Raw genomic sequence first — 27,288 nt, forward strand, 5'->3', positions numbered from 1 at the left:
CAGCTACACCTGCCAACTCTAGCCTGCCACACAAGGGGCCCTCGTCACCTTGCAAAGTACATAAGCAGAAATAAGAACAAACCAAGAAAAAAAGACTTAAAAGTGCAAAACATTGCAGAACATTAACTACGTGGACACCCATAGAGGGAGAACAGCTTGTGGCGCCGGTATTCTGGCGGCTGTATTTCCCCACCTGTCAGGATTCCGGCGTCGGCACTGTGATCGCTTCCCGTTATAAGAATGAACAAAAACCCCAATTACTGTGTTTACAGATCAGATGGACGTTGAATCTATTTAGAGACAGTGCATGGAATTAATGCTATGTTGATCAGGCAGACCATTGTACAGTACTAGCTTTATTTTTCACATTACTTAATTAACCCGATTCCTAGAACGTTAAAAAGACTGACACTTTACACTGACAGATTGAAGGATCAAGAGCTTCATCCCAAGCTCTGCAAATCATCCTTGCAGAATGAACTGCATTGGCACAGTCACCCGCAGAGAGTGCCAGCTGCTCCTGATTAGTTTCCTGCTACACCAGATATTTCCCTAGCTGTATCTGGGAGTAAGGACCCTGTCAAATGGGTATCTCACAATCATTTGGAAACTATTCTTACAATCAGAAGCCCTACAAAAAGAAATTCTAACTCAGGGACTGACTCACGTTTGTAAGTAAAGCAAAAAAAGTAAGCAACTGTGTACATGGAATAAACCATGTAGCCACGCAAGGGGAGCAAATACATTTATATTGTTTCTGTGCAGGGTAAATATTGGCTGCTTTTGCATGTAGCCCACAAATGTTAGACAGCTTTATATTTACACTGCAATTTAGATTTCAGTTTGAACACACCCCACCCAAATCTAACTCTCTCTGCACAAGTTACATCTGCCCCACCTGCAGTGCAACATGGGGGGGTCATTCCGGGTTGATCGCTCGCTAGCAGTTTTTAGCAGCCGTGCAAACGCTTTGTCGCCGCCCACTGGGGAGTGTATTTTTGATTTGCAGAAGTGCGAACGCTTGCGCAGCAGAGCTCCTGCAAAATCTTTTTGTGCAAAACAAGACCAGCCCTGTAGTTACTTTTCGTGTGCGTTGATTCTAACGACAGAGGGACGGCTTTTGACGTCACACACCCGCCCAGCGAACGCCCAGCCACGCCTGCGTTTTTTCTGCCATGCCTGCGTTTTTCTTTGCACTCCCTGGAAACAGTCAGTTGACAACCAGAAACGCCCTCTTCATGTCACTCTTCCTGCGTTCGGCCGTGCAAAAGGAATGTTCGTTAGACTGTGTGCAAACCCACGATGCTCATTGTACCTGAACGTCGCGCCTGCGCATTGCGATGCATGCACATACGCAGAAATGCAGAATTTTTTTGCCTGATCGCTGCGCTGCTAACAACGGCAGCTAGCGATCAACTCGGAATGACTCCTATGGTTCTGCCCAATTGCTAACTTTTTTGGGTTTGCCAACAACTCTGAATAACACCCTTTTTGCACATGAATGCTTCCTTACAAAAAGAAAGTAAAAATAGGATTTTAATACCTACCGGTAAATTCTTTTCTCCTAGTCCGTAGAGGATGCTGGGGTCCATTTCATGACCATGGGGTATAGACGGTTCCGCAGGAGCCATGGGCACTTGAAGACTTTTCAAGGGTGTGAACTGGCTCCTCCCTCTATGCCCCTCCTCCAGACCCCAGTTATAGGAACTGTGCCCAGGGAGATGGACATTTCGAGGAAAGGATTTACTTTTATACTAATGGTGAGATTCATACCAGCTCACACCTCAACCATGCCGCACAACATGGCATTCAACATAACACACGCCAACAGGCATGAAACATTTACAGCAACATGCTGAAAACAAATGTAACACAATTGTGTAACTAACTGAACAAAACTGCAGGTAAAGTACGCCCAGGGACGGGCGCCCAGCATCCTCTACGGACTAGGAGAAAAGGATTTACCGGTAGGTATTAAAATCCTGTTTTCTCATACATCCTAGAGGATGCTGGGGTCCATTTCATGACCATGGGGTTTATACCAAAGCTCCAGTACAGGCGGGAGAGTGCGGATGATCCTGCAGCACTGATTGACCAAACTTGAGGTCCTCATCGGCCAAAGTGTCAAACTTATAAAATTTAGCAAAAGTGTTTGACCCTGACCAAGTAGCTGCTTGGCAAAGTTGCAATGCCGAGACCCCCCGGGCAGCAACCCAGGACGAGCCCACCTTCCTAGTAGAATGGGCCTTCACCGACGTAGGTAACGGCAATCCAGCCGTAGAATGAGCATGCTGAACCGTTCCTCTGATCCAGCGCGCAATAGTCTGCTTAGAAGCAGGACACCCAATCTTGCTGGGAGCATACAGGACAAACAGAGCCTCTGTTTTCCGTATCCAAGCTGTTCTTGCGACATAAATCTTCAAAGCTCTAACCACATCTAGAGACTGTGACTCAGTGAAAGTGTCAGTAGCTACTGTCACCACAATAGGTTGGTTTATGTGGAAGGACGAAACCACCTTTGGAAGAAATTGTTGACGAGTTCTTAACTCTGCCCTATCTTCATGGAAGATCAGGTAAGGGCTCTTGTGAGACAAGGCCCCCAATTCAGACACCCGCCCTGCGGATGCCAAGGCCAAAAGCATCACCACTTTCCAAGTGAGAAACTTCAATTCTATCTCCTGCAGTGGTTCAAACCAATCTGATTGAAGGATGTGCAACACCACATTAAGGTCCCATGGTGCCACTGGAGGCACAAATGGAGGCGGGATGTGCAGAACCCCTTTCATGAACGTCTGAACTTCTGAAGAGGAGGCCAATTGTTTTTGAAAGAAAACTGATAAGGCCGAAATCTGGACCTTAATTGACCCCAATCTAAGGCCCGCATCCACACCAGCCTGCAGAAAATGGAGAAAACGTCCTAACTCAAACTCTTCCGTGGGAGCCTTCTTGGATTCACACCAAGACACATATTTTCTCCAAACACGGTGGTAATGTTTAGACGTTACTCCTTTCCTGGCCTGAATAAGAGTGGGGATGACTTCCTTGGGAATACCCTTTCGGGCTAGGATCCGGCGCTCAACAGCCATACCGTCAAACATAGCTGCGGTAAGTCTTGATACACACACGGCCCCTGCTGTAGTAGGTCCTCTCGATGAGGAAAAGGACGAGGATCTTCTATGAGCAACTCCTAAAGATCTGGATACCAAGCCCTTCTTGACCAGTCTGGGGCAATGAAGATTGCTCGAACTCTTGTTCTTCTTATTATTTTGAGAACTTTTGGAATCAGTGGAAGTGGAGGGAAAACATATACCGACTGAAACACCCACTGGGTCACCAGTGCATCCACTGCTATTGCTTGAGGGTCTCTCGACCTGGAACAATATCTCTGAAGCTTCTTATTTAGACGAGATGCCATCATGTCTACTTGAGGAACTCCCCAAAGACTTGTCACCTCTGCGAAGACTTCTTGGTGGAGGCCCCACTCTCCTGTATGGAGATCGTGTCTGCTGAGGAAGTCTGCTTCCCAGTTGTCCACTCCCGGAATGAAAATTGCTGACAGAGCTCTTACATGTCTTTCTGCCCAGAGGAGAATCCTTGTCACCTCTGCCATTGCTGCTCTGCTTTTCGTTCCGCCTTGCCTGTTTATGTACGCGACTGCTGTTACATTGTCCGACTGGATCTGCACGGGATGATCTTGAAGAAGATGTACCGCTTGTAGAAGGCCATTGTAAATGGCTCTCAATTTCAGAACGTTTATGTGAAGGCAGGCTTCCTGACTTGACCATTTTCCTTGGAAGCTTTCCCCCTGTGTGACAGCTCCCCAGCCTCGGAGACTTGCATCCGTGGTTATTAGGACCCAGTCGTGAATCCCAAACCTGCGTCTCTCAAGTAGGTGAGAACTGCGTAGCCACCACAGGAGCGAAATCCTGGCTTTGGTGGACAGGATTATTCTGGTGCATGTGTAGGTGGGATCCGGACCACTTGTCCAACAGGTCCCACTGGAATACTCTGGCATGAAATCAGCCAAACTGTATGGCCTCGTAGGCCGCTACCATTTTCCCCAACAACCGAATGCATTGATGGATCGACACGCTTGTTGGTTTCAATATTTGTTTGACCATTTTCTGGATTTCCAGAGCCTTTTCCACTGGAAGAAATACTCTCCGTACTTCTGTGTCCAGAATCATCCCTAAAAAGGACAATCTTGTCATCGGTTCCAACTGCGACTTTGGAAAATTCATGATCCAACCGTGTTGTTGGAGCATTGATGGGAAGAGTGCGATGTTCTGCACCAACTGTTCCCTGGATCTCGCTTTTATCAGGAGATCATCCAGATAAGGATTATATGGACTCCTTTTTGATGAAGGAGGACCATCATCTCCGCCATCACCTTGGTGAATACCCTTGGTGCCGTGGAGAGTCCGAACGGCAACGTCTGGAACTGGTGACGGCAATCCTGTACTGCGAATCTCAGATAAGCTTGGTGAGGAGGATAAATGGGAACATGCAAGTAAGCATCCTTTATGTCTACTGACACCATGAAGTCCCCCTCCTTCAGACTGGAAATCACTACCCTCAGGGATTCCATTTTGAACTTGAACCTTTTCAGGTAGAGATTCAGATTTTTCAGGTTTAAAATCGGTCTGACAGAGCCGTCCGGCTTCGGAACTACGAAGAGGCTTGAATAAAAACCTTCTCCTTGCTGTGACAAGGGTACCAGGACTGTGACCTGATCCTGACATAATTTTTGAATTGCCATGGTTACTGCCTCTCTTTCTGGAAGAGAAGCTGGCAAGGTCGATTTGAAAAATCGGCATGAGGGGACGTCTTGAAACTCTAGTTTGTACCCATGGGACACTATTTGTAAGACCCATGGGCCCAGGCCAGATTGAATCCAGATTTGACTGAAAAGTTTCAGACGTGCTCCCACCCGAGCGGACTCCCGCAAGGGAGCCCCAGCGTCATGCTGCAGATTTGGCAGAAGCAGGGGTAGACTTCTGCTCCTGCGATCCAGGAGACGCTGCAGATTTCTTTCCTTTTCCCATTCTCCTACCTGCAAAAAAGGGGGAACCTTTGGCCTTTTTGTATTTGTTGGCCGAAAGGACTGCATGTGAGTGATGTGTCTTTGTCGCTGGTGTCACCGAGACTAACGCATCCAGCCCATCACCAAACAAGGCCTCACCTTTATACAGGAGAGTCTCCATATTTCTTTTGGAATCTGCATCAGCATTCCACTGGCGAATCCACAACGCCCTCCGAGCCGATACTGCCATGGTAGCGGTTCTTGATCCCAAGAGACCAATATATTTCATGGTTTCTAGTACGTACGCAGCAGCGTCTTTGATATGACCTAATGTTAGGAGTATCTTGTCTCCATCTATTGTGTCATTGTCTAATGACAAGTTTTCTGACCACTTCTCAATAGCACTACTCACCCACGCACAGACAATGGTAGGCCTGAGTAGTGTCCCATTGGCCACATCAATAGATCACCTCACTCACTTGTGCCTGTCAGCTCCTTAAGTGAAGCCATTCCAGGCGCAGGGAGAAACACCTTTTCTCTTTTATGACAGGGCCCTGTCTAAAATGCGGGGTGACTCCCACCTTTTGGAAAAAGGTAAGCTGCCTGCATTCCTTTTGGGAATCTGAAATTTCTTTTCAGGTTAAATCAGACTCCCTCCAAGAGACTGTTCAACTTCTAAGGTGGAGGGAAAATTACATTACTTCTTTACTAAAGTAAACCCTCTCCTTGTGGTAAAAGATGGGCTTCGTAACTTCTAACACCACCTTTATAGCTAAAACATGTTTTGAATGCTTTTTTGCTAATTTAGGACCTATTCCCCTGGAATCACTAGTGTCGACACAGGAAACAGAGTCCGTGTCGGTATCAGTTTGTACTACTTGTGCAAATTTGTATGTGACCCAGAGGGGTCCCTGTGGATGAAAGGCAGAACTATTAAAAATCACATCTTCAACAGATTATATTCAGTTTTCTGTATGAGATTCAGTAGTGATTCACACTATCATGTAACCTTTCACACAGTCAGGCTCTTGGTGTCATATTACACCTCTGTGTCTCTAACATGTCTTCCACAGAGGAAGAGATTCCCTGCCACAGACATGTCACACACTTGCACAGGGTCGGACTGGCCCACAGGGGTACCAGGGAAACCACCGGTAGGCCCCACTGCCTGGGGGCCCACTCCTTCCTCTAGGGATCAATTTCCAGACTATGCACTTGTATTATACATGGTAGATATGTTGCATTACACTGCACTATACTATTGTGTATTTCAAGCCTCTGTGGAGGCTGGCCACACCCCCTTTGTAGGCTGGCCACAACCCTAAGTATGGGCCCCTATAACTGCATTCCCCCGGTGGGCCCTTCATGTCCCAGTCTGACACTGCACTTGCACAACCACACCACAGGCACTCCGGGCTTATAGGGGACAGACCCACAGTAAAATCTGTCAGAGGGACACAGATAGGATTTGCCAGTTCACAACCCAGCGCCAGTAACACAATGTCTGTGAACACAAAATGCCCACTGACATGCAGCGCTTTTATAATGCTAATCACACAATTATACAGCACCAAATTCACTGTGCCCCCCCCCCCCCCCCGTTTTGCACCCTGATACTTGTTCAGTAGTGAAGGAGGAACAGCGTTGTCTCTGCAGCCTGAGGAGAGAGAGAAAACGGCGCTGAGCAGTGTGCTGGCTGACTGAGGAGGAAGCTCCACTCTTCAATGGTGTGTTTCTCCTCAGCTTTTATGAGGTAATTTTTTATACTGGCGGGGGTAGGACTGTGCCTCAGCAACTTATGCCCCTTATTTATGCCAGTTTCCATAGGTTTCATGCTGCCCAGGACGCCCCCCGCGCCCTGCACCCTGCAGTGCCTGTGTATGTGTATGTGTGGGCAACATGGGGCGCTGTGCTCCCGCCAGCCGCGCGGTACCTTTAGCCGTCACGTTCTTGATTGAAGATCTGTCTTCTAACACTCACCTGTCTTCTGACTTCTGGCTCTGTGAGGGGGGTGACGGCATGCTGTGGGAGTGAGCATCTAGGCACAGCTAGCGTTTAGTTCCCTCCAGGAGCTAATGGTGTCCTGTCAGCCAGATAGAATTGTTAAAACTGCTGGAAGAATAGTCGGTTTATCATTGCCAAATATTCAGACCATTTATGAAAAGAGGCTCCTTAAGAAGGCCAGGAGTATATTGAGTGATGAAACTAGTAGACTGAAATATTTTTTTTTTTTCCTAAAGCAATTAGTATGCTAAACGGTTTAGAGGGTAGATAGGAGTTGTTACCTGCTTACGTGTCCATTTGTGTTCTTATGGGTTTTAAAATATTTTATGGTGTTTTATTGGCATTAGTATTCTTGTGATATCTGCTTGTTCATTCGGAAATCTCATTGTTTGTTCACATGTGAATATCTAATGATAATAAACTCAAACTCAGAAGCAGAGCCATGAAACTGTCAGATTGTGTTTGGGCTGTGTCCCCGGAGGGGGCGCTAGTGGGTCAGTGGAGGTAGATGGGAGAAAACGAGGAGGCTGGATAACGTTCCTGCGCATGAGCGCAATGGTATTTTATTTGGCAGATGATATAACACAGAATGGTAGCAGAAACAATAATAACAGATGAATAAAGTCAATCACTCAGTATGATAACTGAAAGTCTATGGCAATGGATGACAGATGACTTGAGAAAATAATATCCGGTAATATATAAACAGAAGAACAAGTGCTTGTGAAATGGTTCTGGTTTGGAAACCAGTGCAGGTTTTAAAACAGGAAACTTTAGGCAGCAAGGTGTAGAATGGCAAACCTGAGCAGAGGCAGGAGTCTGACTTCACAGTGCAGGTGATGAGGCACTGGCAGCAGCAAGCTGTATCACAGGTGGAGGAATGAGACACACCTGGAGTCAGTCTTCAACTGCAGGCTGAAGCACACAAGGTGGTGATGAGTGTGAAGCCTTGTTTGCAGGTTGCAGGTATTGCTGGGCCTTGAAGTTCCACGGAGCAGTGCAGAGTAACCAGGAGTACAAGTTCTTAACCAGAGAACCAGGAACACAGGAGGAACAGGAACAGATCCTTTCACATGGGTCGCTGGAGTGACACAAAGTCCAGGATGCCTGCAGACTGATCCTGCAGTCTCTTATGTACCCCATGGTGCACAGGGATTGGATGAGTGAAGGAAAGTGGGTGCGGCCAAGCACCGGATTGGCCGCAGTATACTGGCTGTTTACAGACTGTCATGGCGGCGCCCACGCTGCGGCCTAGCAGGGACGCGGCGCGCTACATGCCCGCTGTCTCAGGAGTGTTCCCAGGCCCTTGATGATGTCCCATGGCAGGGGCATAGGTGACAGGTGACCGCAGGGAGCCAGGACGGAGTCCGCAGCGGCGGACGGATGTCAGCCTGGTAAGTCGATTCCTGACAGAAACTCTTTAGGAAGTTGGTTCCTACTTCTGCCCCCTCAGTCCCACGAAGCAGGGAGAATGTTGCCAGCAGATCTCCCTGAAAATAAAAAACCTAACATAAGTCTTTTCAGAGAAACTCAGTAGAGGTCCTCTGGAGTGCATCCAGTCTGCCTGGGCACATTTCTAAAACTGGGGTCTGGAGGAGGGGCATAGAGGTAGGAGCCAGTTCACACCCTTGAAAAGTCTTAAAGTGCCCATGGCTCCTGCGGAACAGACTATCCCCCATGGTCATGAAATGGACCCAAGCATCCTCTAGGACGTATGAGAAATATATCTAAAACTTATTACAGATGAAAGACCGCAGTTACTGCCTAGCAACATTGCAAGTATATACGGGTTGAGTATGTTATCCTGGCGGTCAGGATGCCGGCAGTCACATGACCGACATCGACTTCCCAAAACTGATGATCCCAACACCAGAGGCGGTAAGTATTCTACCGCTCCATTGTCCACTACCCTAACCCTCCTAGGGTGGCATCTATGGCTAACCCTTTGGGGGGGGGGGCTACGGCTAACCCTTGGGGGGTGTTGGCTACGGCTAACTATCCCCCTAGACCCTAACCCCCCCCCTCCCTTCCCGGGCTCTATCCCATTCCCCAATACTTACCTTCTGGATAATCGACTGTCTGTGTTCCGTATCCTGAGAGGTGTTGGGATTCCAGCAGCAGTCACATGACCACCGGTTTCACGACCGCCAGGATGCCAAACGCATCCGGTATAAACATGCCCTGATTTTGCATACAGATTATATGAAGAGTAACATTACTGCTATCACTGTTACGATGTGATCAGAGCCGGCGCTACCCGCCCAGCAAGGGTATGCAAAGTAGGGAGGCGTCGGGCTGAAGAGGCTCTCTCCCTGCTCTGCTGCCAGCTGCTGCTGTGCCTGTGAAACTGGATGACAGGTAGCGGCACCAGGAGCGTGTAGCATGGCTTTCCGCGTAAGGTCCCTCCGGCTGCATCCCCCTCCTCACACCCCAGAGAGACTGCAGCCTCAGCCCACACACACAGCGCCGCCGCTGACATACTCTGCAGCCACTGCCTGAGTAACAGAGCATGTGAGAGGGAATAGTAGAAGGCGGAGGAGATGCAAAGCCAGCAAGGCCTCCTGCAGGTACGGAGGGGAAGAAAGAGAGTGTGGCACGCTGTGAGTGCTGCTATCCCCAGGGCATTATACACCCTTCCCAGACTCCCCTGCCATCTTCAGGGCTGGGGTTAACCTGGGACTGCACCTGGGTGTCCATATAGAGGCCTGCCAGTGCCAGGGGAGTAGGTGACCCTTATTGAGTGTCCCTGGGGTGCTACTGCCTGTCGCCCTCCTGTACAGTTGCCTGGAAGGAGTTAGCCTGGGACCAGGTATTAATGGAGGCTGCAGCAGGGTTCCATCTGGGCCACACAGTAGGTGTGGTGCTACTACGGTGTGTGTTATGTGTATAAGGGGCAGGGGCATAGGATTTACAGTAGGGGGTGAGTTTGGGGTTGAGGTGGTTGGGCTGTACCTGGCATAATGTGTGTAATGGGCTATACCTAGCATAATGTGTATAAGCGGCTCTACATGGTGTAACGTATATAAGCAGCTCTATGTGGTGTAACGTGTATAAGCGGGGTCTGCTGTGGCGCAACATGTATAAGCGGCTCTCTTATCTGGTGCAACGTGTAAAAGGTTACTACTGTGCAGTGTAATGTGACTAATTTACACTACTGCATTGTGTAATGTGAATTGGTACTATTCTGTGGTCAGGCCCCTAAATTTTTGACACACACATTCGGCACGCACTGTCCCTGTTTTGAGCATGGCGGGCGCCAAAGTAAACTTTTGCCCTGAGCTCAACATGGTCTACAACTGGTCCGGTCATCAATTTAGAATTTGAAAATATATTTTTTATTTTCAAATGTAACATACCCCCAATTCAATACAGGGGAGGGGCACCAAAACATACTCTTGATCTGGGCACCATGGCACCTAGCTACACCTCTGATAAGGGGCACTACTGTGGTCACTGTGTAGCGTAATGTGAATAAGGGGCACTACTATGTGGTGTAATATGAATCAAAGGCACCACATTTGGGGCAATGTGAATTAGACTGTTCTACTGTGTGGCATAATTTGAATTGGAGGTACCATTGTGTGGCCACGTCCCTTCCTTGTGAGACCACACCCCTGTTTGAGGTGCACGCTGTCCCTTTTTCACGTATGGGAAGATGCAAATTTATCATTTGCAGGGGACAGGGGCGGATCCAGGAAAAAATGACAGGGGAGGCACCTTGTGCATGCCGAAGGCGTGCGGTCCCATGAAGGTGTGCGTGACCTCACAACAAGGGCATGACCTAGCAACAAGGGTCATAGCCTCAAAGGGAACATCGTATTCGTAAGACGGGAAGAGGGTGACACTTTGGAGAGGCAGCGGGTGACAGGAGACAGAGGGTGATGGGTTTATAGTGACGCAGGGGAGAGGCAGTGGATGAAGGAAACATAGTGGGAGACGGAGAGGCAGAGGGTGACAGTGAGAGGCAGAGTGGGTAAAACCGGGGAAAGGGTGACGAGGAAAAAGTGGGTGATGCCAGGGGGAGGTGGCAGTGGGTAACAAGGAGAGGGGGACAGGGAGAGGCAGTGGGTACCTAAGGTCTCTGTAGGAGTAGGAGGGAGTAGTGAGACATTTGTAGTGAGGTTTACAGAGGCATGAAGGGAAAGATTCACTGGGGAAACAAACATTATACACACGGTATGAGCCGAAATTCACATTATAGCACATAGTATGAGCCGAAATTCACATTATAGCACATAGTATGAGACATAATTCACATTATAGCACACGGTATGAGCCGAAATTCACATTATACCACATGGTATGAGCCGAAATTCACATTATACCACACAGTATGAGCCTAAATTCACATTATAGCACGCTGAATGAGCCGAAATTCACATTATAGCACACAATATGAGCCGAGATTCACATTATACCACACGGTTTGAGCCGAAATTCACATTATAGCACACAGTATGAGACGAAATTCACATTATAGCACATGGTATGAGCTGATATTCACATTATAGCACACTGTATGAGCCAAAATTCACATTATGCCGCAAGGTATGCATACACATATACTGTTTTTCCTTGGTGCAAACAGTATATGTTTCCAAGCAACATATAGGGGTTTATGCAATTGCGGTCGAATTCCAGAAAAAGTCGAATTCCGGAACGAATTCGCCTCAAAAAAACAATTCGCCTATGCAGTACAGTACTTTATCGCAAAAAAACGGACATTCAAAATTCGACTTTTGGCAATTCGACTTTTTTCGCATTCGACTTTTCTGCAATGGTATAGATGCTGCAATTCGCCCAAAGCATAATCAATTCAAGTTTGGAAATTCGCCTGCAGTGCTTTTCGACCGCAAATTCGCCTATTTTAGTCCGCCTCAGTTGACTGGCGGGATCTAAAAAAAAATTTTTAGTACATGTTTTTTTTGGATATTTGAGGATTGCTAGTAGCATATCTATTTATATTTGAAAGGATTATCTACTTGGTTTGTCTTTTTTTGCTTCACAAGTATTATTTAATTGATTTTTTAAAGGAATATTTTTTTCTTCAATCTCCTGAGGGAAATTTACCCATGATTCCACAGTTTTTCCCAGGATACACTTCTGCAAAGCCCCTCCTATCTCCTCACTCCCAGGTTTGAGACTACAGGGAGAAGGAGCCATTTTACAGTCAGCTCTGTGGAATCGTTTTTTTAGGAAAATTCCTGCGTTTTAAAACACATTCCTATTTTTGTACTGACTACAATGATGGAGCCTTTTTCTGACCAGATTGTGATGTTCATGCTGGCTGCAAGCATGATGGAGGAAGAAAGTGCTGATGAACATCAGGATCCAGGTCAGCAAATGTCTGCATTGGGTGAGCCAGTATTGCGGGTTTCATTTCCACGTCCACGCCAGTATCGCACTAGGCGTGAACTGGAGGATCTCAGCGAGTTCGAGGTGATACAAAATTATCGCTTATCGACTCGCGACATATATTCGCTGTACGCTCTGTTGGAGGCCGACTTGGAACCTCGGGCACGGACAAATCGTGCAATCAGCGGTTTTCAGAAACTGCTGGGGACGTTACATTTTTTGGCGTCAGGCACATTCCAGCCTACACTGTCTCAAACATGCGGTTTTTCACAGTCGACACTGTCGCGCTGTATAACCCAGGTCATTAGGGCTTTCCGCAAATTGACGATCCAGTACATCACATTTCCAGAGACGGACAGCGAATGTCGTGAGATCAAATTAGGCTTTTTCAACAAATACAAATTTCCCAATGTGCTGGGCGCGATTGACTGTACCCACGTGCAGATCAGACCGCCACGGAATTCAGAGGAATGTTTTCGGAACCGAAAACAGTTCCATTCCCTGAACGTGCAGGCGGTCTGTGATGTAAACATGAGATTTTTGAACATTTTTGTGGGATTTCCTGGATCATCTCACGACTCCTTCATCCTAAGCCAGTCATCGCTGTTTGACAAGTTTGAAACAGGAAACATGCCTGGTGGCTGGCTGTTAGGTATGTATTTTCATTTTTTTATTTTTTTATTATTTTATTATTATTTTTTTTTATTATTTTTTACAAGTACCTAACATTTTTTTTATATTTTCTATAGGCGATGCGGGTTATCCAAACAAACCGTGGCTGTTGACCCCATTGTCTAATCCTGTTGGTAGAGCAGAAAAACGTTACCAAGAGACACACATTGCATCGAGGGGAGTAATTGAGCGTGCCTTCGGTGTACTTAAAAGCCGGTTTCGATGTTTAGACACTTCCGGCGGTGCTCTTTTGTACTCACCGTCGAAGGTTTGCGGCATGGTAAATGCATGTTGTATTTTACACAACATATGTGTCGCAAACCGTTTGCCGGTGACTCTTCGTCGCAGTGCTTTCCGACGCGGGAACCGGTCTTCTGCTCTACCGGTGGGTATGGACGAAGGAGAGGATTCCCGGCGGACATTGATCCAAAATTATTTTGCAGTTGCCTGTGAGTATACTGACATTTGTATTATCGTGTAAACTGACATTGGAATATTTTTAAAAAAACCTCTTCATTTATGTATTTCAGAGTTTTACATCCTGTTGATGTATATCCCCAGGCCATGTTTGTACAGTTCGTTACCCCGTTTTATCCTGTTGTTGGGTTCCCGCAAATATTTGATCCTTTTATCCAACTCTACCATGGGTGAACCTACTGGTGATGTGGACCTGACCCTCCGCCATGTAGCAGACAACCCCCCCTCAGGTGAGATGTATTGCCCAAAACTCCCTTGTCCAAAATCACCCCGGCATGTCCAAAGTGCAGCCCTCCGGCATTTGCAAGACTGCACATCCAAGCATTCCCTGAAACAGCAATGCTAGGGAATGTTTGGATGTGTAGTGATGCAAGTGCAGGAGGGTTGCATTTGGGCTGCTGCAACCCGCTTGTGTTGTGTGGACTGTTGTATGTACCTCTTTTTCCAGCCCCAGGGTGACACTATCACCCATATCTGGATGCTCAAACTTTTCTCTTCCACAGGTCCTGCGATGTATCTTCCCAAGTGGCGTGGATGTGAGGAGACACGACATTTCACCTGATGTTCCATGGGTGACCCTACTGGTGATGTGGACCTGACCCTCCGCCATGTAGCAGACAACCCCCCCTCAGGTGAGATGTATTGCCCAAAACTCCCTTATCCAAAATCACCCCGGCATGTCCAAAGTGCAGCCCTCCGGCATTTGCAAGACTGCACATCCAATCATTCCCTGAAACAGCAATGCTAGGGAATGTTTGGATGTGTAGTGATGCAAGTGCAGGAGGGTTGCATTTGGGCCGCTGCAACCCGCTTGTGTTGTGTGGACTGTTGTATGTACCTCTTTTTCCAGCCCCAGGGTGACACTATCACCCATATCTGGATGCTCAAACTTTTCTCTTCCACAGGTCCTGCGATGTATCTTCCCAAGTGGCGTGGATGTGAGGAGACACGACATTTCACCTGATGTTCCATGGGTGACCCTACTGGTGATGTGGACCTGACCCTCCGCCATGTAGCAGACAACCCCCCCTCAGGTGAGATGTATTGCCCAAAACTCCCTTGTCCAAAATCACCCCGGCATGTCCAAAGTGCAGCCCTCCGGCATTTGCAAGACTGCACATCCAAGCATTCCCTGAAACAGCAATGCTAGGGAATGTTTGGATGTGTAGTGATGCAAGTGCAGGAGGGTTGCATTTGGGCCGCTGCAACCCGCTTGTGTTGTGTGGACTGTTGTATGTACCTCTTTTTCCAGCCCCAGGGTGACACTATCACCCATATCTGGATGCTCAAACTTTTCTCTTCCACAGGTCCTGCGATGTATCTTCCCAAGTGGCGTGGATGTGAGGAGACACGACATTTCACCTGATGTTCCATGGGTGACCCTACTGGTGATGTGGACCTGACCCTCCGCCATGTAGCAGACAACCCCCCCTCAGGTGAGATGTATTGCCCAAAACTCCCTTGTCCAAAATCACCCCGGCATGTCCAAAGTGCAGCCCTCCGGCATTTGCAAGACTGCACATCCAAGCATTCCCTGAAACAGCAATGCTAGGGAATGTTTGGATGTGTAGTGATGCAAGTGCAGGAGGGTTGCATTTGGGCCGCTGCAACCCGCTTGTGTTGTGTGGACTGTTGTATGTACCTCTTTTTCCAGCCCCAGGGTGACACTATCACCCATATCTGGATGCTCAAACTTTTCTCTTCCACAGGTCCTGCGATGTATCTTCCCAAGTGGCGTGGATGTGAGGAGACACGACATTTCACCTGATGTTCCATGGGTGACCCTACTGGTGATGTGGACCTGACCCTCCGCCATGTAGCAGACAACCCCCCCTCAGGTGAGATGTATTGCCCAAAACTCCCTTGTCCAAAATCACCCCGGCATGTCCAAAGTGCAGCCCTCCGGCATTTGCAAGACTGCACATCCAAGCATTCCCTGAAACAGCAATGCTAGGGAATGTTTGGATGTGTAGTGATGCAAGTGCAGGAGGGTTGCATTTGGGCCGCTGCAACCCGCTTGTGTTGTGTGGACTGTTGTATGTACCTCTTTTTCCAGCCCCAGGGTGACACTATCACCCATATCTGGATGCTCAAACTTTTCTCTTCCACAGGTCCTGCGATGTATCTTCCCAAGTGGCGTGGATGTGAGGAGACACGACATTTCACCTGATGTTCCATGGGTGACCCTACTGGTGATGTGGACCTGACCCTCCGCCATGTAGCAGACAACCCCCCCTCAGGTGAGATGTATTGCCCAAAACTCCCTTGTCCAAAATCACCCCGGCATGTCCAAAGTGCAGCCCTCCGGCATTTGCAAGACTGCACATCCAAGCATTCCCTGAAACAGCAATGCTAGGGAATGTTTGGATGTGTAGTGATGCAAGTGCAGGAGGGTTGCATTTGGGCCGCTGCAACCCGCTTGTGTTGTGTGGACTGTTGTATGTACCTCTTTTTCCAGCCCCAGGGTGACACTATCACCCATATCTGGAAGCTCATACTTTTCTCTTCCACAGGTCTTCCGGTGTATCCTTCCTAAGTGGTGTGGATGTGAAGAGACAGTTCCCTTGATGTTCCCTGGGCAATCTACTTACGTACAATTCAAATGCATTACAAATTTTAATAAAAACCATAGGAAACTTCTATTTTTAAAAGTTTATTGAAGAAAAAATTTTAATAAAGTTTGAAAGTTAATTAAAACAAAAAAGTAGTTTGTTCTTCTTTACATTCTTTTCTTGTGTATATAGATATCTGTGGGGAAAAGAAAAAAAAGTATATTAAAGTAAAGATACACTAAACTCATGTTCATTTATTTTCACTAAAAATTGGTGGAACAACACAGCCCAGCATGACCCATTGCTGGACTGTGTGGTTCTACAGAGGCATGCGGTTCAAAGTGAAAGAGTGGCGTCAGTGGTCAGCACTTTGACACGCTAACATTTGTGGAACAACACAGCCCAGCATGACCCATTGCTGGACTGTGTGGTTCTACAGAGGCATGTGGTTCAAAGTGAAAGAGTGGCGTCAGTGGTCAGCACTTTGACACGCTAACATTTGTGGAACAACACAGCCCAGCATGACCCATTGCTGGACTGTGTGGTTCTACAGAGGCATGCGGTTCAAAGTGAAAGAGTGGCGTCAGTGGTCAGCACTTTGACACGCTAACATTTGTGGAACAACACAGCCCAGCATGACCCATTGCTGGACTGTGTGGTTCTACAGAGGCATGCGGTTCAAAGTGAAAGAGTGGCGTCAGTGGTCAGCACTTTGACACGCTAACATTTGTGGAACAACACAGCCCAGCATGACCCATTGCTGGACTGTGTGGTTCTACAGAGGCATGCGGTTCAAAGTGAAAGAGTGGCGTCAGTGGTCAGCACTTTGACACGCTAACATTTGTGGAACAACACAGCCCAGCATGACCCATTGCTGGACTGTGTGGTTCTACAGAGGCATGCGGTTCAAAGTGAAAGAGTGGCGTCAGTGGTCAGCACTTTGACACGCTAACATTTGTGGAACAACACAGCCCAGCATGACCCATTGCTGGACTGTGTGGTTCTACAGAGGCATGCGGTTCAAAGTGAAAGAGTGGCGTCAGTGGTCAGCACTTTGACACGCTAACATTTGTGGAACAACACAGCCCAGCATGACCCATTGCTGGACTGTGTGGTTCTACAGAGGCATGCGGTTCAAAGTGAAAGAGTGGCGTCAGTGGTCAGCACTTTGACACGCTAACATTTGTGGAACAACACAGCCCAGCATGACCCATTGCTGGACTGTGTGGTTCTACAGAGGCATGCGGTTCAAAGTGAAAGAGTGGCGTCAGTGGTCAGCACTTTGACACGCTAACATTTGTGGAACAACACAGCCCAGCATGACCCATTGCTGGACTGTGTGGTTCTACAGAGGCATGCGGTTCAAATTTTCTTGAATGAAACATGGTTCTACTCACCTTGGTACACACAACACAAACTTATGCCGTCCACTTCATTTTTCCCCACCAATCCTATGAAGAAGACAAAAACACAGACTAGTGAATAGTAAATTCACACAATTAAAGCCTACTGTACACCATTACAAAAAGGATTTTTGGAAGAAAAAAGTGGTATCAGAATAGCTCTTTGGCCCATCATACACGTAGCCACAAGGAGCTTTCATCCGTTACCACACGCGCCCGCATACATGCCCGCGCATGTATGCCTACACAAAGCTCCTTGGTAGTACCCGGTCACGGGTGGGGAAGCCCAACACAGAAAACAATAGTAAGAAAAAAAACAAACTAATGGGAGGGGAAGAAAGGGATACACGAAAAACATTTTTTTCTTCCCCCTGATAGGGCGTGGATGTCCTGGGAGGCTGGGGAGTATGTTGACTGGTCCTCTGTGCCCATGCTGCTGAAGATTGTGTGGCCGGTGGTGGAGGCATCTGGGGGGTGGGGTACATCCCTGTATATCCCTGGTACATCTGTGACTGTCTGTACTGGGATGGGACTTGAGGAAGGGTACGAGGCGTCCTTGTGGCTTGCGACGGCGGATATGGTGGATCACCAGCGTGTTGATTAGCTGTTCCTGGGAGCTTATCATAGATCATCTGCAGTGTGGTTGCGATGACCTGTTGGCTGGATGAGGAGTGTCGATGACTCTCCGACATGTTTTGATTGCTTGCTACCAGACATGCAGTGTTGTCCACGAGCCGGGTCATGGATTCGGCCAGAATGTTAAGTACGGTCATACTCTCCCTATGATCTTGCATTCTGACCTGTAGTATTGTGGCCGTGCTGTCGGAAAGAGTCTTTTGCAGTTCAAGCAGACTGTTTGCCATTTTCTCCATTGTCCTCTCAATGTTGTCCAGTCTGCTTCCCACGACATTTGTGTATGTATCCTGGCGTGTCCCAATCTCTGATGCCAGGGTGTGAACCCTCTGAACAGTTGAGGGATTCTGCCCTTCCTGGATGTCTGCCACAACTTGGATTTGGGCAGCTGAAAAGAAAATTAGACAATATTAAACACATTCATCATACATTTTTTTGAAGGCTCACAATTCAATTTACTCACGCAGGGATGTAGTAACTGGAGCCTCCTGCACTTCCACCTCGTCATCCTCTGACGACTCCTGTAGGAGGAGATCCGGCCTGAAGTAGGAACCAATCCCCGAAGCTAGTCCGCTGCTGGTTCGTGGCACCACTGTTTGCAAAATAATTTTTTGGGGAAAGTTAATAAAATTTACACAACTGCTGCCCCCCTCCCACAAAATAAATACAAACCTTCTCCATCCTGTGATGCCGCTGCTCCAGGAGCTCCACTTGTCCTCGTTTCGGAAGACTTTTCAAGGGTCTGGCTGGATACGTCTGCACGGCTGTCCTCAAACCCAAGAAAAGTTTTGTCTGTTAACCCTGTAGACTCAAACAGATCGGGTGATGGGTCCACAAGGGTTGTGTCTTGAGGCTCTTCAGTCACAGTCCCAGAGCTCCTGGAGAGACGACGATCTGGTGATGGCCTGCGCGCAGGAGCTGATGTTTGGCGCCCATCTTGTGGTGTGGTCGCCGACGGTGTCTGGCGCACAGGTGAAGTTCTGTGCGCTGATGTCTGGCGCACAGGTGATAGTCTGTGCGCTGACGTCGTCTGGTGCACAGGTGACAAACTGCGCGATGACGAACTGTGGCGCACAGGTGACGATCTGCGCGCTCCCGATGCTTGCGGCGCAGGTGATGGTCCGCGCGCTGCTGCCGATGCCTGCTGCACAGGTGATGGTCCGTGCGCTGGCGATGTCCTGCGCGCAGGTGATGTCCTCTGGGCAGGCCTGTCTGAAAAAAAAAAAACAACTCACATTAGCACATACAAAAATTTTAAAGGGAAGTACAGTTCATGTGAATGTATTCTTACCATCAGACCTCCTTTTGGACGGCTTATCTCCCGCCTTCTTCCGTCTTCTGTGCGGTTCTTCCTCCTCGGGAAAGCCAGCAGGACGGCTAGAATCCACACCTCCGCGAACTCCTTCGACCATGGCAGGGTTCATGCGCCTTCTAATAACATCCTCCCAGGGTAGCCACTTCAGGTTGAGAGCCGGGCCACCTCCCGTAGCTGTCTCATGTCGGCGCTGAATCCCCATCTTCTTCTTGGTCTGTCTGCGGCAATCACTGTACCGCTTCAAGCAATTTCTGGTGCTCCGGCGGTTTCCAGATATTGCAGTGACTTGACTCGCAATGGATTCCCAGATGCTTCGCTTTGTCCTAGCTGCTGTTGTCTGTGCCCTTGGTCCATACAAAACGTCGTAGGACCTGTCGACGCAATCCACTAGGGTACAGTTTTCCGCCTCAGTATATCTGGGTCCACGCGGCTTTTTCGGTCCTGCATCTTCACCAGAGGCTTCCTCCTCCGACTGCTCCTCTGGCTGGCTTCTTGCCTTTAGGGATTAAAAAAAATAAAAAAAAATAATAATAAGATCGGTATGTACCTGTGAGTGTCAGTATCCCTGGCATTGCGCACATATTCCAGTAGGTGTGCATGGCATTGCGCAAACTACAGTAAAGAAAGTTTGATGCTATTTGTGTCTGCAGGTGTGGTTAGTACCTTTCTACTAGGCTTTTTCTTGGACTTCTCATGGCCCCTTGACGACCGCGGCTGGTCACTACATGCCTGGCCGGTCGTATCCGCCTCCTGGGTTGGCTCCCACTCCTCGTTGCTATGAAGGGATAGATCCGAGGGGGTGGGGGAAGGGGCGGATCGGGTCTGCTTGTCCTTTGACATCTCTGTTATAAAATAAAATAAAATAAAAATAAAAATACATACATACATACATACATGTATAAATGGCTGACCCACACAAAATGGCTGACCCACACAAAATGGCTGACCCACACTGTCGACTAAACTTGCTCCAAATCACCCCAAAATGGCCAGAAAGCATCCCAGCACACTCAGGAGGAACACCACAGCAAAATTAGGCGGGAAAACACATGTTTGTCAAACTGCCGACAGCACAGGTCGACCAGGCTGTCGACTAAACTTGCTCCAAATCACCCCAAAATGGCCAGAAAGCATCCCAGCACACTCAGGAGGAACACCACAGCAAAATTAGGCGGGAAAACACATGTTTGCCAAACAGTCTACAGCACAGGTCGACCAGGCTGTCGACTAAACTTGCTCCAAATCACCCCAAAATGGCCAGAAAGCATCCCAGCACACTCAGGAGGAACACCACAGCAAAATTAGGCGGGAAAACACATGTTTGCCAAACTGCCGACAGCACAGGTCGACCAGGCTGTCGACTAAACTTGCTCCAAATCACCCCAAAATGGCCAGAAAGCATCCCAGCACACTCAGGAGGAACACCACAGCAAAATTAGGCGGGAAAACACATGTTTGTCAAACTGCCGACAGCACAGGTCGACCAGGCTGTCGACTAAACTTGCTCCAAATCACCCCAAAATGGCCAGAAAGCATCCCAACACACTCAGGAGGAACACCACAGCAAAATTAGGCGGGAAAACACATGTTTGCCAAACAGTCTACAGCACAGGTCGACCAGGCTGTCGACTAAACTTGCTCCAAATCACCCCAAAATGGCCAGAAAGCATCCCAGCACACTCAGGAGGAACACCACAGCAAAATTAGGCGGGAAAACACATGTTTGCCAAACTGCCGACAGCACAGGTCGACCAGGCTGTCGACTAAACTTGCTCCAAATCACCCCAAAATGGCCAGAAAGCATCCCAGCACACTCAGGAGGAACACCACAGCAAAATTAGGCGGGAAAACACATGTTTGCCAAACTGCCGACAGCACAGGTCGACCAGGCTGTCGACTAAACTTGCTCCAAATCACCCCAAAATGGCCAGAAAGCATCCCAGCACACTCAGGAGGAACACCACAGCAAAATTAGGCGGGAAAACACATGTTTGCCAAACAGTCTACAGCACAGGTCGACCAGGCTGTCGACTAAACTTGCTCCAAATCACCCCAAAATGGCCAGAAAGCATCCCAGCACACTCAGGAGGAACACCACAGCAAAATTAGGCGGGAAAACACATGTTTGCCAAACTGCCGACAGCACAGGTCGACCAGGCTGTCGACTAAACTTGCTCCAAATCACCCCAAAATGGCCAGAAAGCATCCCAACACACTCAGGAGGTACACCACAGCAAAATTAGGCGGGAAAACACATGTTTGCCAAACAGTCTACAGCACAGGTCGACCAGGCTGTCGACTAAACTTGCTCCAAATCACCCCAAAATGGCCAGAAAGCATCCCAGCACACTCAGGAGAAACACCACAGCAAAATTAGGCGGGAAAACACATGTTTGCCAAACAGTCTACAGCACAGGTCGACCAGGCTGTCGACTAAACTTGCTCCAAATCACCCCAAAATGGCCAGAAAGCATCCCAACACACTCAGGAGGTACACCACAGCAAAATTAGGCGGGAAAACACATGTTTGCCAAACAGTCTACAGCACAGGTCGACCAGGCTGTCGACTAAACTTGCTCCAAATCACCCCAAAATGGCCAGAAAGCATCCCAACACACTCAGGAGGTACACCACAGCAAAATTAGGCGGGAAAACACATGTTTGCCAAACAGTCTACAGCACAGGTCGACCAGGCTGTCGACTAAACTTGCTCCAAATCACCCCCAAAATGGCCAGAAAGCATCCCAGCACACTCAGGAGGAACACCACAGCAAAATTAGGCGGGAAAACACGTTTGCCAAACAGTCTACAGCACAGGTCGACCAGGCTGTCAACTAAACTTGCTCCAAATCACCCCAAAATGGCCAGAAAGCATCCCAACACACTCATGGAGGTACACCACAGCAAAATTAGGCGGGAAAACACATGTTTGCCAAACAGTCTACAGCACAGGTCGACCAGGCTGTCGACTAAACTTGCTCCAAATCACCCCAAAATGGCCAGAAAGCATCCCAACACACTCAGGAGGTACACCAATGCTAATAGAAGACCCAAAAAAGTAAATTTAAGAATAAAAAAAAAACGTGAAAAACTACCCCAAAACACAAGTCTCCCCCAAAAAATGCAGCAACACAAGCAAGGGGCTATACACATACCTGCACACATACACAAACACCCCATGTACACCTCATGGCAACCCCCACTACACAAACACATACATGCAACACCAGACACACATGTGGTACTTACCTACAAATGTAGTAAAAGCTCCTAAAATGGCTCTCCTCCGGGTAACAGGAATCCTCCTGACTGTCCTGGAATAAAGCCTGCTGGGGTGTCCAAACGATATCCACAGCAAACAACCAAATTGCTAGCTCTGCACCTCCTCACACCTCTCTGCAGGTTCACAAAATGGCTGCAGAGCACGCAGCAAACAAGCCCTAATAAAGGGCTGCTTTCGGCGGGAAGGCGAATTCAGTACTCCCACTACTCGCCGATTGGCCGTAATCCGCCTGGGGGTGGGTCGAATCAGTTATACATTGAATATGGTGAATTCAGGGTCCCGGCGACAGGGCTGCGGCTGGCGATAGCGGGCGAATTATACAGGGGCGGATTAAATGACGCGATTCGCCCGCTATTGCATATACCCCATACTGTTTATACCTAAAGATGAACTGACCTCCTCTGGGAGCTTCAGATGGCGGCAATGGGGAGGCAGGGGGCGGGCCACCCACTCAGACGGGTCTCCTCTGCTCTATGCTCCACGCGGTAGTGGCGACTGGCGAGCGTCCTGCCCCAGCAGGGCCGGATTAAGGTTTGAGGGGGCCCTTGGACAACAAACTTGTAGGGCTCCCTATTAACATAATTGTGTTACAAAAAATAAGAATTTACTTACCGATAATTCTATTTCTCGTAGTCCGTAGTGGATGCTGGGGACTCCGTAAGGACCATGGGGAATAGCGGCTCCGCAGGAGACTGGGCACATCTAAAGAAAGCTTTAGGACTAGCTGGTGTGCACTGGCTCCTCCCCCTATGACCCTCCTCCAAGCCTCAGTTAGGATACTGTGCCCGGACGAGCGTACACAATAAGGAAGGATTTTGAATCCCGGGTAAGACTCATACCAGCCACACCAATCACACCGTACAACTTGTGATCTGAACCCAGTTAACAGCATGATAACAGAGGAGCCTCTAGAAAAGATGGCTCACTACAGCAATAACCCGATTTTTTGGTAACAATAACTATGTACCAGTATTGCAGACAATCCGCACTTGGGATGGGCGCCCAGCATCCACTACGGACTACGAGAAATAGAATTATCGGTAAGTAAATTCTTATTTTCTCTAACGTCCTAAGTGGATGCTGGGGACTCCGTAAGGACCATGGGGATTATACCAAAGCTCCCAAACGGGCGGGAGAGTGCGGATGACTCTGCAGCACCAATGAGAGAACTCCAGGTCCTCCTCAGCCAGGGTATCAATTTTGTAGAATTTTACAAACGTATTTGCTCCTGACCAAGTAGCTGCTCGGCAAAGTTGTAAAGCCGAGACCCCTCGGGCAGCCGCCCAAGATGAGCCCACCTTCCTTGTGGAGTGGGCATTTACAGATTTTTGGCTGTGGCAGGCCTGCCACAGAATGTGCAAGCTGAATTGTACTACAAATCCAACGAGCAATAGTCTGCTTAGAAGCAGGAGCACCCAGCTTGTTGGGTGCATACAGGATAAACAGCGAGTCAGTTTTCCTGACTCCAGCCGTCCTGGAAACATATATTTTCAGGGCCCTGACAACGTCTAGCAACTTGGAATCCTCCAAGTCCCTAGTAGCCGCAGGCACCACAATAATAAGAATTTACTTACCGATAATTCTATTTCTCATAGTCCGTAGTGGATGCTGGGGACTCCGTAAGGACCATGGGGAAAAGCGGCTCCACAGGAGACTGGGCACATCTAAAGAAAGCTTTAGGACTATCTGGTGTGCACTGGCTCCTCCCCCTATGACCCTCCTCCAAGCCTCAGTTAGGATACTGTGCCCGGACGAGCGTACACAATAAGGAAGGATTTGAATCCCGGGTAAGACTCATACCAGCCACACCAATCACACCGTATAACCTGTGATCTGAACCCAGTTAACAGCATGATAACAGAGGAGCCTCTGAAAGATGGCTCACAACAATAATAACCCGATTTTTGTAACAATAACTATGTACAAGTATTGCAGACAATCCGCACTTGGGATGGGCGCCCAGCATCCACTACGGACTATGAGAAATAGAATTATCGGTAAGTAAATTCTTATTTTCTCTAACGTCCTAAGTGGATGCTGGGGACTCCGTAAGGACCATGGGGATTATACCAAAGCTCCCAAACGGGCGGGAGAGTGCGGATGACTCTGCAGCACCAAATGAGAGAACTCCAGGTCCTCCTCAGCAAGGATATCAATTTTGTAGAATTTTACAAACGTATTTGCTCCTGACCAAGTAGCTGCTCGGCAAAGTTGTAAAGCCGAGACCCCTCGGGCAGCCGCCCAAGATGAGCCCACCTTCCTTGTGGAGTGGGCATTTACAGATTTTTGGCTGTGGCAGGCCTGCCACAGAATGTGCAAGCTGAATTGTACTACAAATCCAACGAGCAATAGTCTGCTTAGAAGCAGGAGCACCCAGCTTGTTGGGTGCACACAGGATAAACAGCGAGTCAGATTTCCTGACTCCAGCCGTCCTGGAAACATATATTTTCAGGGCACTGACAACGTCTAGCAACTTGGAGGCCTCCAAGTCCCTAGTAGCCGCAGGCACCACCAATAGGATGGTTCAGGTGAGACGCTGAAACCACCTTGGGGAGAAACTGAGGACGAGTCCTCAATTCCGCCCTGTCCGAATGGAAAATCAGATAAGGGCTTTTTCAGGATAAAGCCGCCAATTCTGACACGCGCCTGACCCAGGCCAGGGCCAACAGCATGACCACTTTCCATGTGAGATATTTTAACTCCACAGATTTAAGTGGTTCAAACCAATGTGACTTTTGGAACCCAAAACTACATTGAGATCCCAAAGTGCCACTGGAGGCACAAAAGGAGGCTGTATATGCAGTACCCCTTTTACAAACGTCTGAACTTCAGGGACTGAAGCTAGTTCTTTTTGGAAGAAAATTGACAGGGCCGAAATTTGAACCTTAATGGACCCCAATTTCAGGCCCATAGACACTCCTGTTTGCAGGAAATGTAGGAATCGACCCAGTTGAATTTCCTCCGTCGGGCCTTACTGGCCTCGCACCACGCAACATATTTTCGCCAATTGCGGTGATAATGTTTTTGCGGTTACATCCTTCCTGGCTTTGATCAGGATAGGGATGACTTCATCCGGAATGCCTTTTTTCCTTCAGGATCCGGCGTTCAACCGCCATGCCGTCAAACGCAGCCGCGGTAAGTCTTGGAACAGACAGGGTCCTTGCTGGAGCAGGTCCCTTCTTAGAGGTAGAGGCCACGGATCCTCCGTGAGCATCTCTTGAAGTTCCGGTTACCAAGTCCTTCTTGGCCAATCCGGAACCACGAATATAGTGCTTACTCCTCTCCATCTTATCAATCTCAGTACCTTGGGTATGAGAGGCAGAGGAGGGAACACATACCCTGACTGGTACACCCACGGTGTTACCAGAGCGTCTACAGCTTATTGCCTGAGGGTCCCTGGACCTGGCGCAATACCTGTCGAGTTTTTAATTATGTGGAAGACTTCTGGGTGAAGTCCCCACTCTCCCGGGTGGAGGTCGTGCTGAGGAAGTCTGCTTCCCTGTTGTCCACTCCCGGAATGAATACTGCTGACAGTGCTATCACATGATTTTCCGCCCAGCGAAGAATCCTTGCAGCTTCTGCCATTGCCCTCCTGCTTCTTGTGCCACCCTGTCTGTTTACGTGGGTGACTGCCGTGATGTTGTCCGACTGGATCAACACCGGCTGACCTTGAAGCAGAGGTCTTGCTAAGCTTAGAGCATTGTAAATGTCCCTTAGCTTCAGGATATTTATGTGAAGTGATGTCTCCAGGCTTGACCATAAGCCCTGGATATTCCTTCCCTGTGTGACTGCTCCCCAGCCTCGCACGCTGGCATCCGTGGTCACCAGGACCCAGTCCTGAATGCCTAATCTGCGGCCCTCTAGAAGATGAGCACTCTGCAACCACCACAGGAGGGACACCCTTGTCCTTGGTGACAGGGTTATCCGCTGATGCATCTGAAGATGCGACCCGGACCATTTGTCCAGCAGGTCCCACTGGAAAGTTCTTGCGTGGAATCTGCCGAATGGGATTGCTTCGTAGGAAGCCACCATTTTACCCAGAACCCTTGTGCATTGATGCACTGAGACTTGGCTCGGTTTTAGGAGGTTCCTGACTAGCTCGGATAACTCCCTGGCTTTCTCCTCCGGGAGAAACACCTTTTTCTGGACTGTGTCCAGGATCATCCCTAGGAACAGAAGACACGTCGTCGGAACCAGGTGCGATTTTGGAATATTGAGAATCCAATCGTGCTGCCGCAACACTACCTGAGATAGTGCTACACCGACCTCCAACTGTTCCCTGGATCTTACCCTTATCAGGGTATTGTCCAAGGAAGGGATAACTAAAATTCACTTCCTTCGAAGGAATATCATCATTTCGGCCATTACCTTGGTAAAGACCCGGGGTGCCGTGTACCATCCATACGGCAGCGTCTGAACTGATAGTGACAGTTCTGTACCATAAACCTGAGGTACCCTTGGTGAGAAGGGTAAATTTTGACATGAAGGTAAGCATCCTTGATGTCCCGAGACATCATGTAGTCCCCTTCTTCCAGGTTCGCAATCACTGCTCTGAGTGACTCAATCTTGAA

The 27,288-nt window shown here is 48.5% G+C and overlaps 2 protein-coding genes and 1 long non-coding RNA gene across 3 annotated transcripts in view; 1 reads left to right on the top strand and 2 right to left on the bottom strand.

Annotated features, from left to right (window-relative positions):
* The window catches only part of LOC134966567 (espin-like), a 620,060-nt gene that overhangs the window by 421,816 nt on the left and 170,956 nt on the right, over window positions 1–27,288 (bottom strand). The window lies entirely within an intron of this gene.
* Window positions 12,787–13,794, top strand: LOC134965559 (uncharacterized). The gene is made up of 3 exons (XR_010188434.1): window positions 12,787–13,034; window positions 13,132–13,503; window positions 13,585–13,794. It is a non-coding gene; the product is annotated as an uncharacterized LOC134965559 (long non-coding RNA).
* LOC134966565 (uncharacterized) lies at window positions 17,492–23,035 on the bottom strand. The gene is made up of 7 exons (XM_063943412.1): window positions 22,684–23,035; window positions 20,098–20,276; window positions 19,411–19,930; window positions 19,125–19,331; window positions 18,792–19,091; window positions 18,583–18,711; window positions 17,492–18,507 (listed from the first exon to the last, which is right to left on the bottom strand). The coding sequence occupies exons 2-7, from the start codon at window positions 20,272–20,274 to the stop codon at window positions 17,729–17,731; spliced, it is 2,112 nt and encodes a 703-aa protein (XP_063799482.1). The 5' UTR covers window positions 20,275–20,276; window positions 22,684–23,035; the 3' UTR covers window positions 17,492–17,728.

This window comes from Pseudophryne corroboree, chromosome 10 (assembly GCF_028390025.1).
Source record: "Pseudophryne corroboree isolate aPseCor3 chromosome 10, aPseCor3.hap2, whole genome shotgun sequence".
Lineage (NCBI taxonomy): Eukaryota > Metazoa > Chordata > Amphibia > Anura > Myobatrachidae > Pseudophryne > Pseudophryne corroboree.

What these genes read in the sequence shown, in the direction of transcription:
- LOC134966565 (XM_063943412.1), bottom strand. Translation starts at nt 20,274, where the DNA reads ATGTCAAAGGACAAGCAGACCCGATCCGCCCCTTCCCCCACCCCCTCG. An exon ending in AGAAAAAGCCTAGTAGAAAG is followed by an intron (nt 19,931 to 20,097) that starts GTACTAACCACA and finishes TAATCCCTAAAG; the next exon opens with GCAAGAAGCCAGCCAGAGGA. An exon ending in GGCATCACAGGATGGAGAAG is followed by an intron (nt 18,712 to 18,791) that starts GTTTGTATTTAT and finishes TTTTGCAAACAG; the next exon opens with TGGTGCCACGAACCAGCAGC.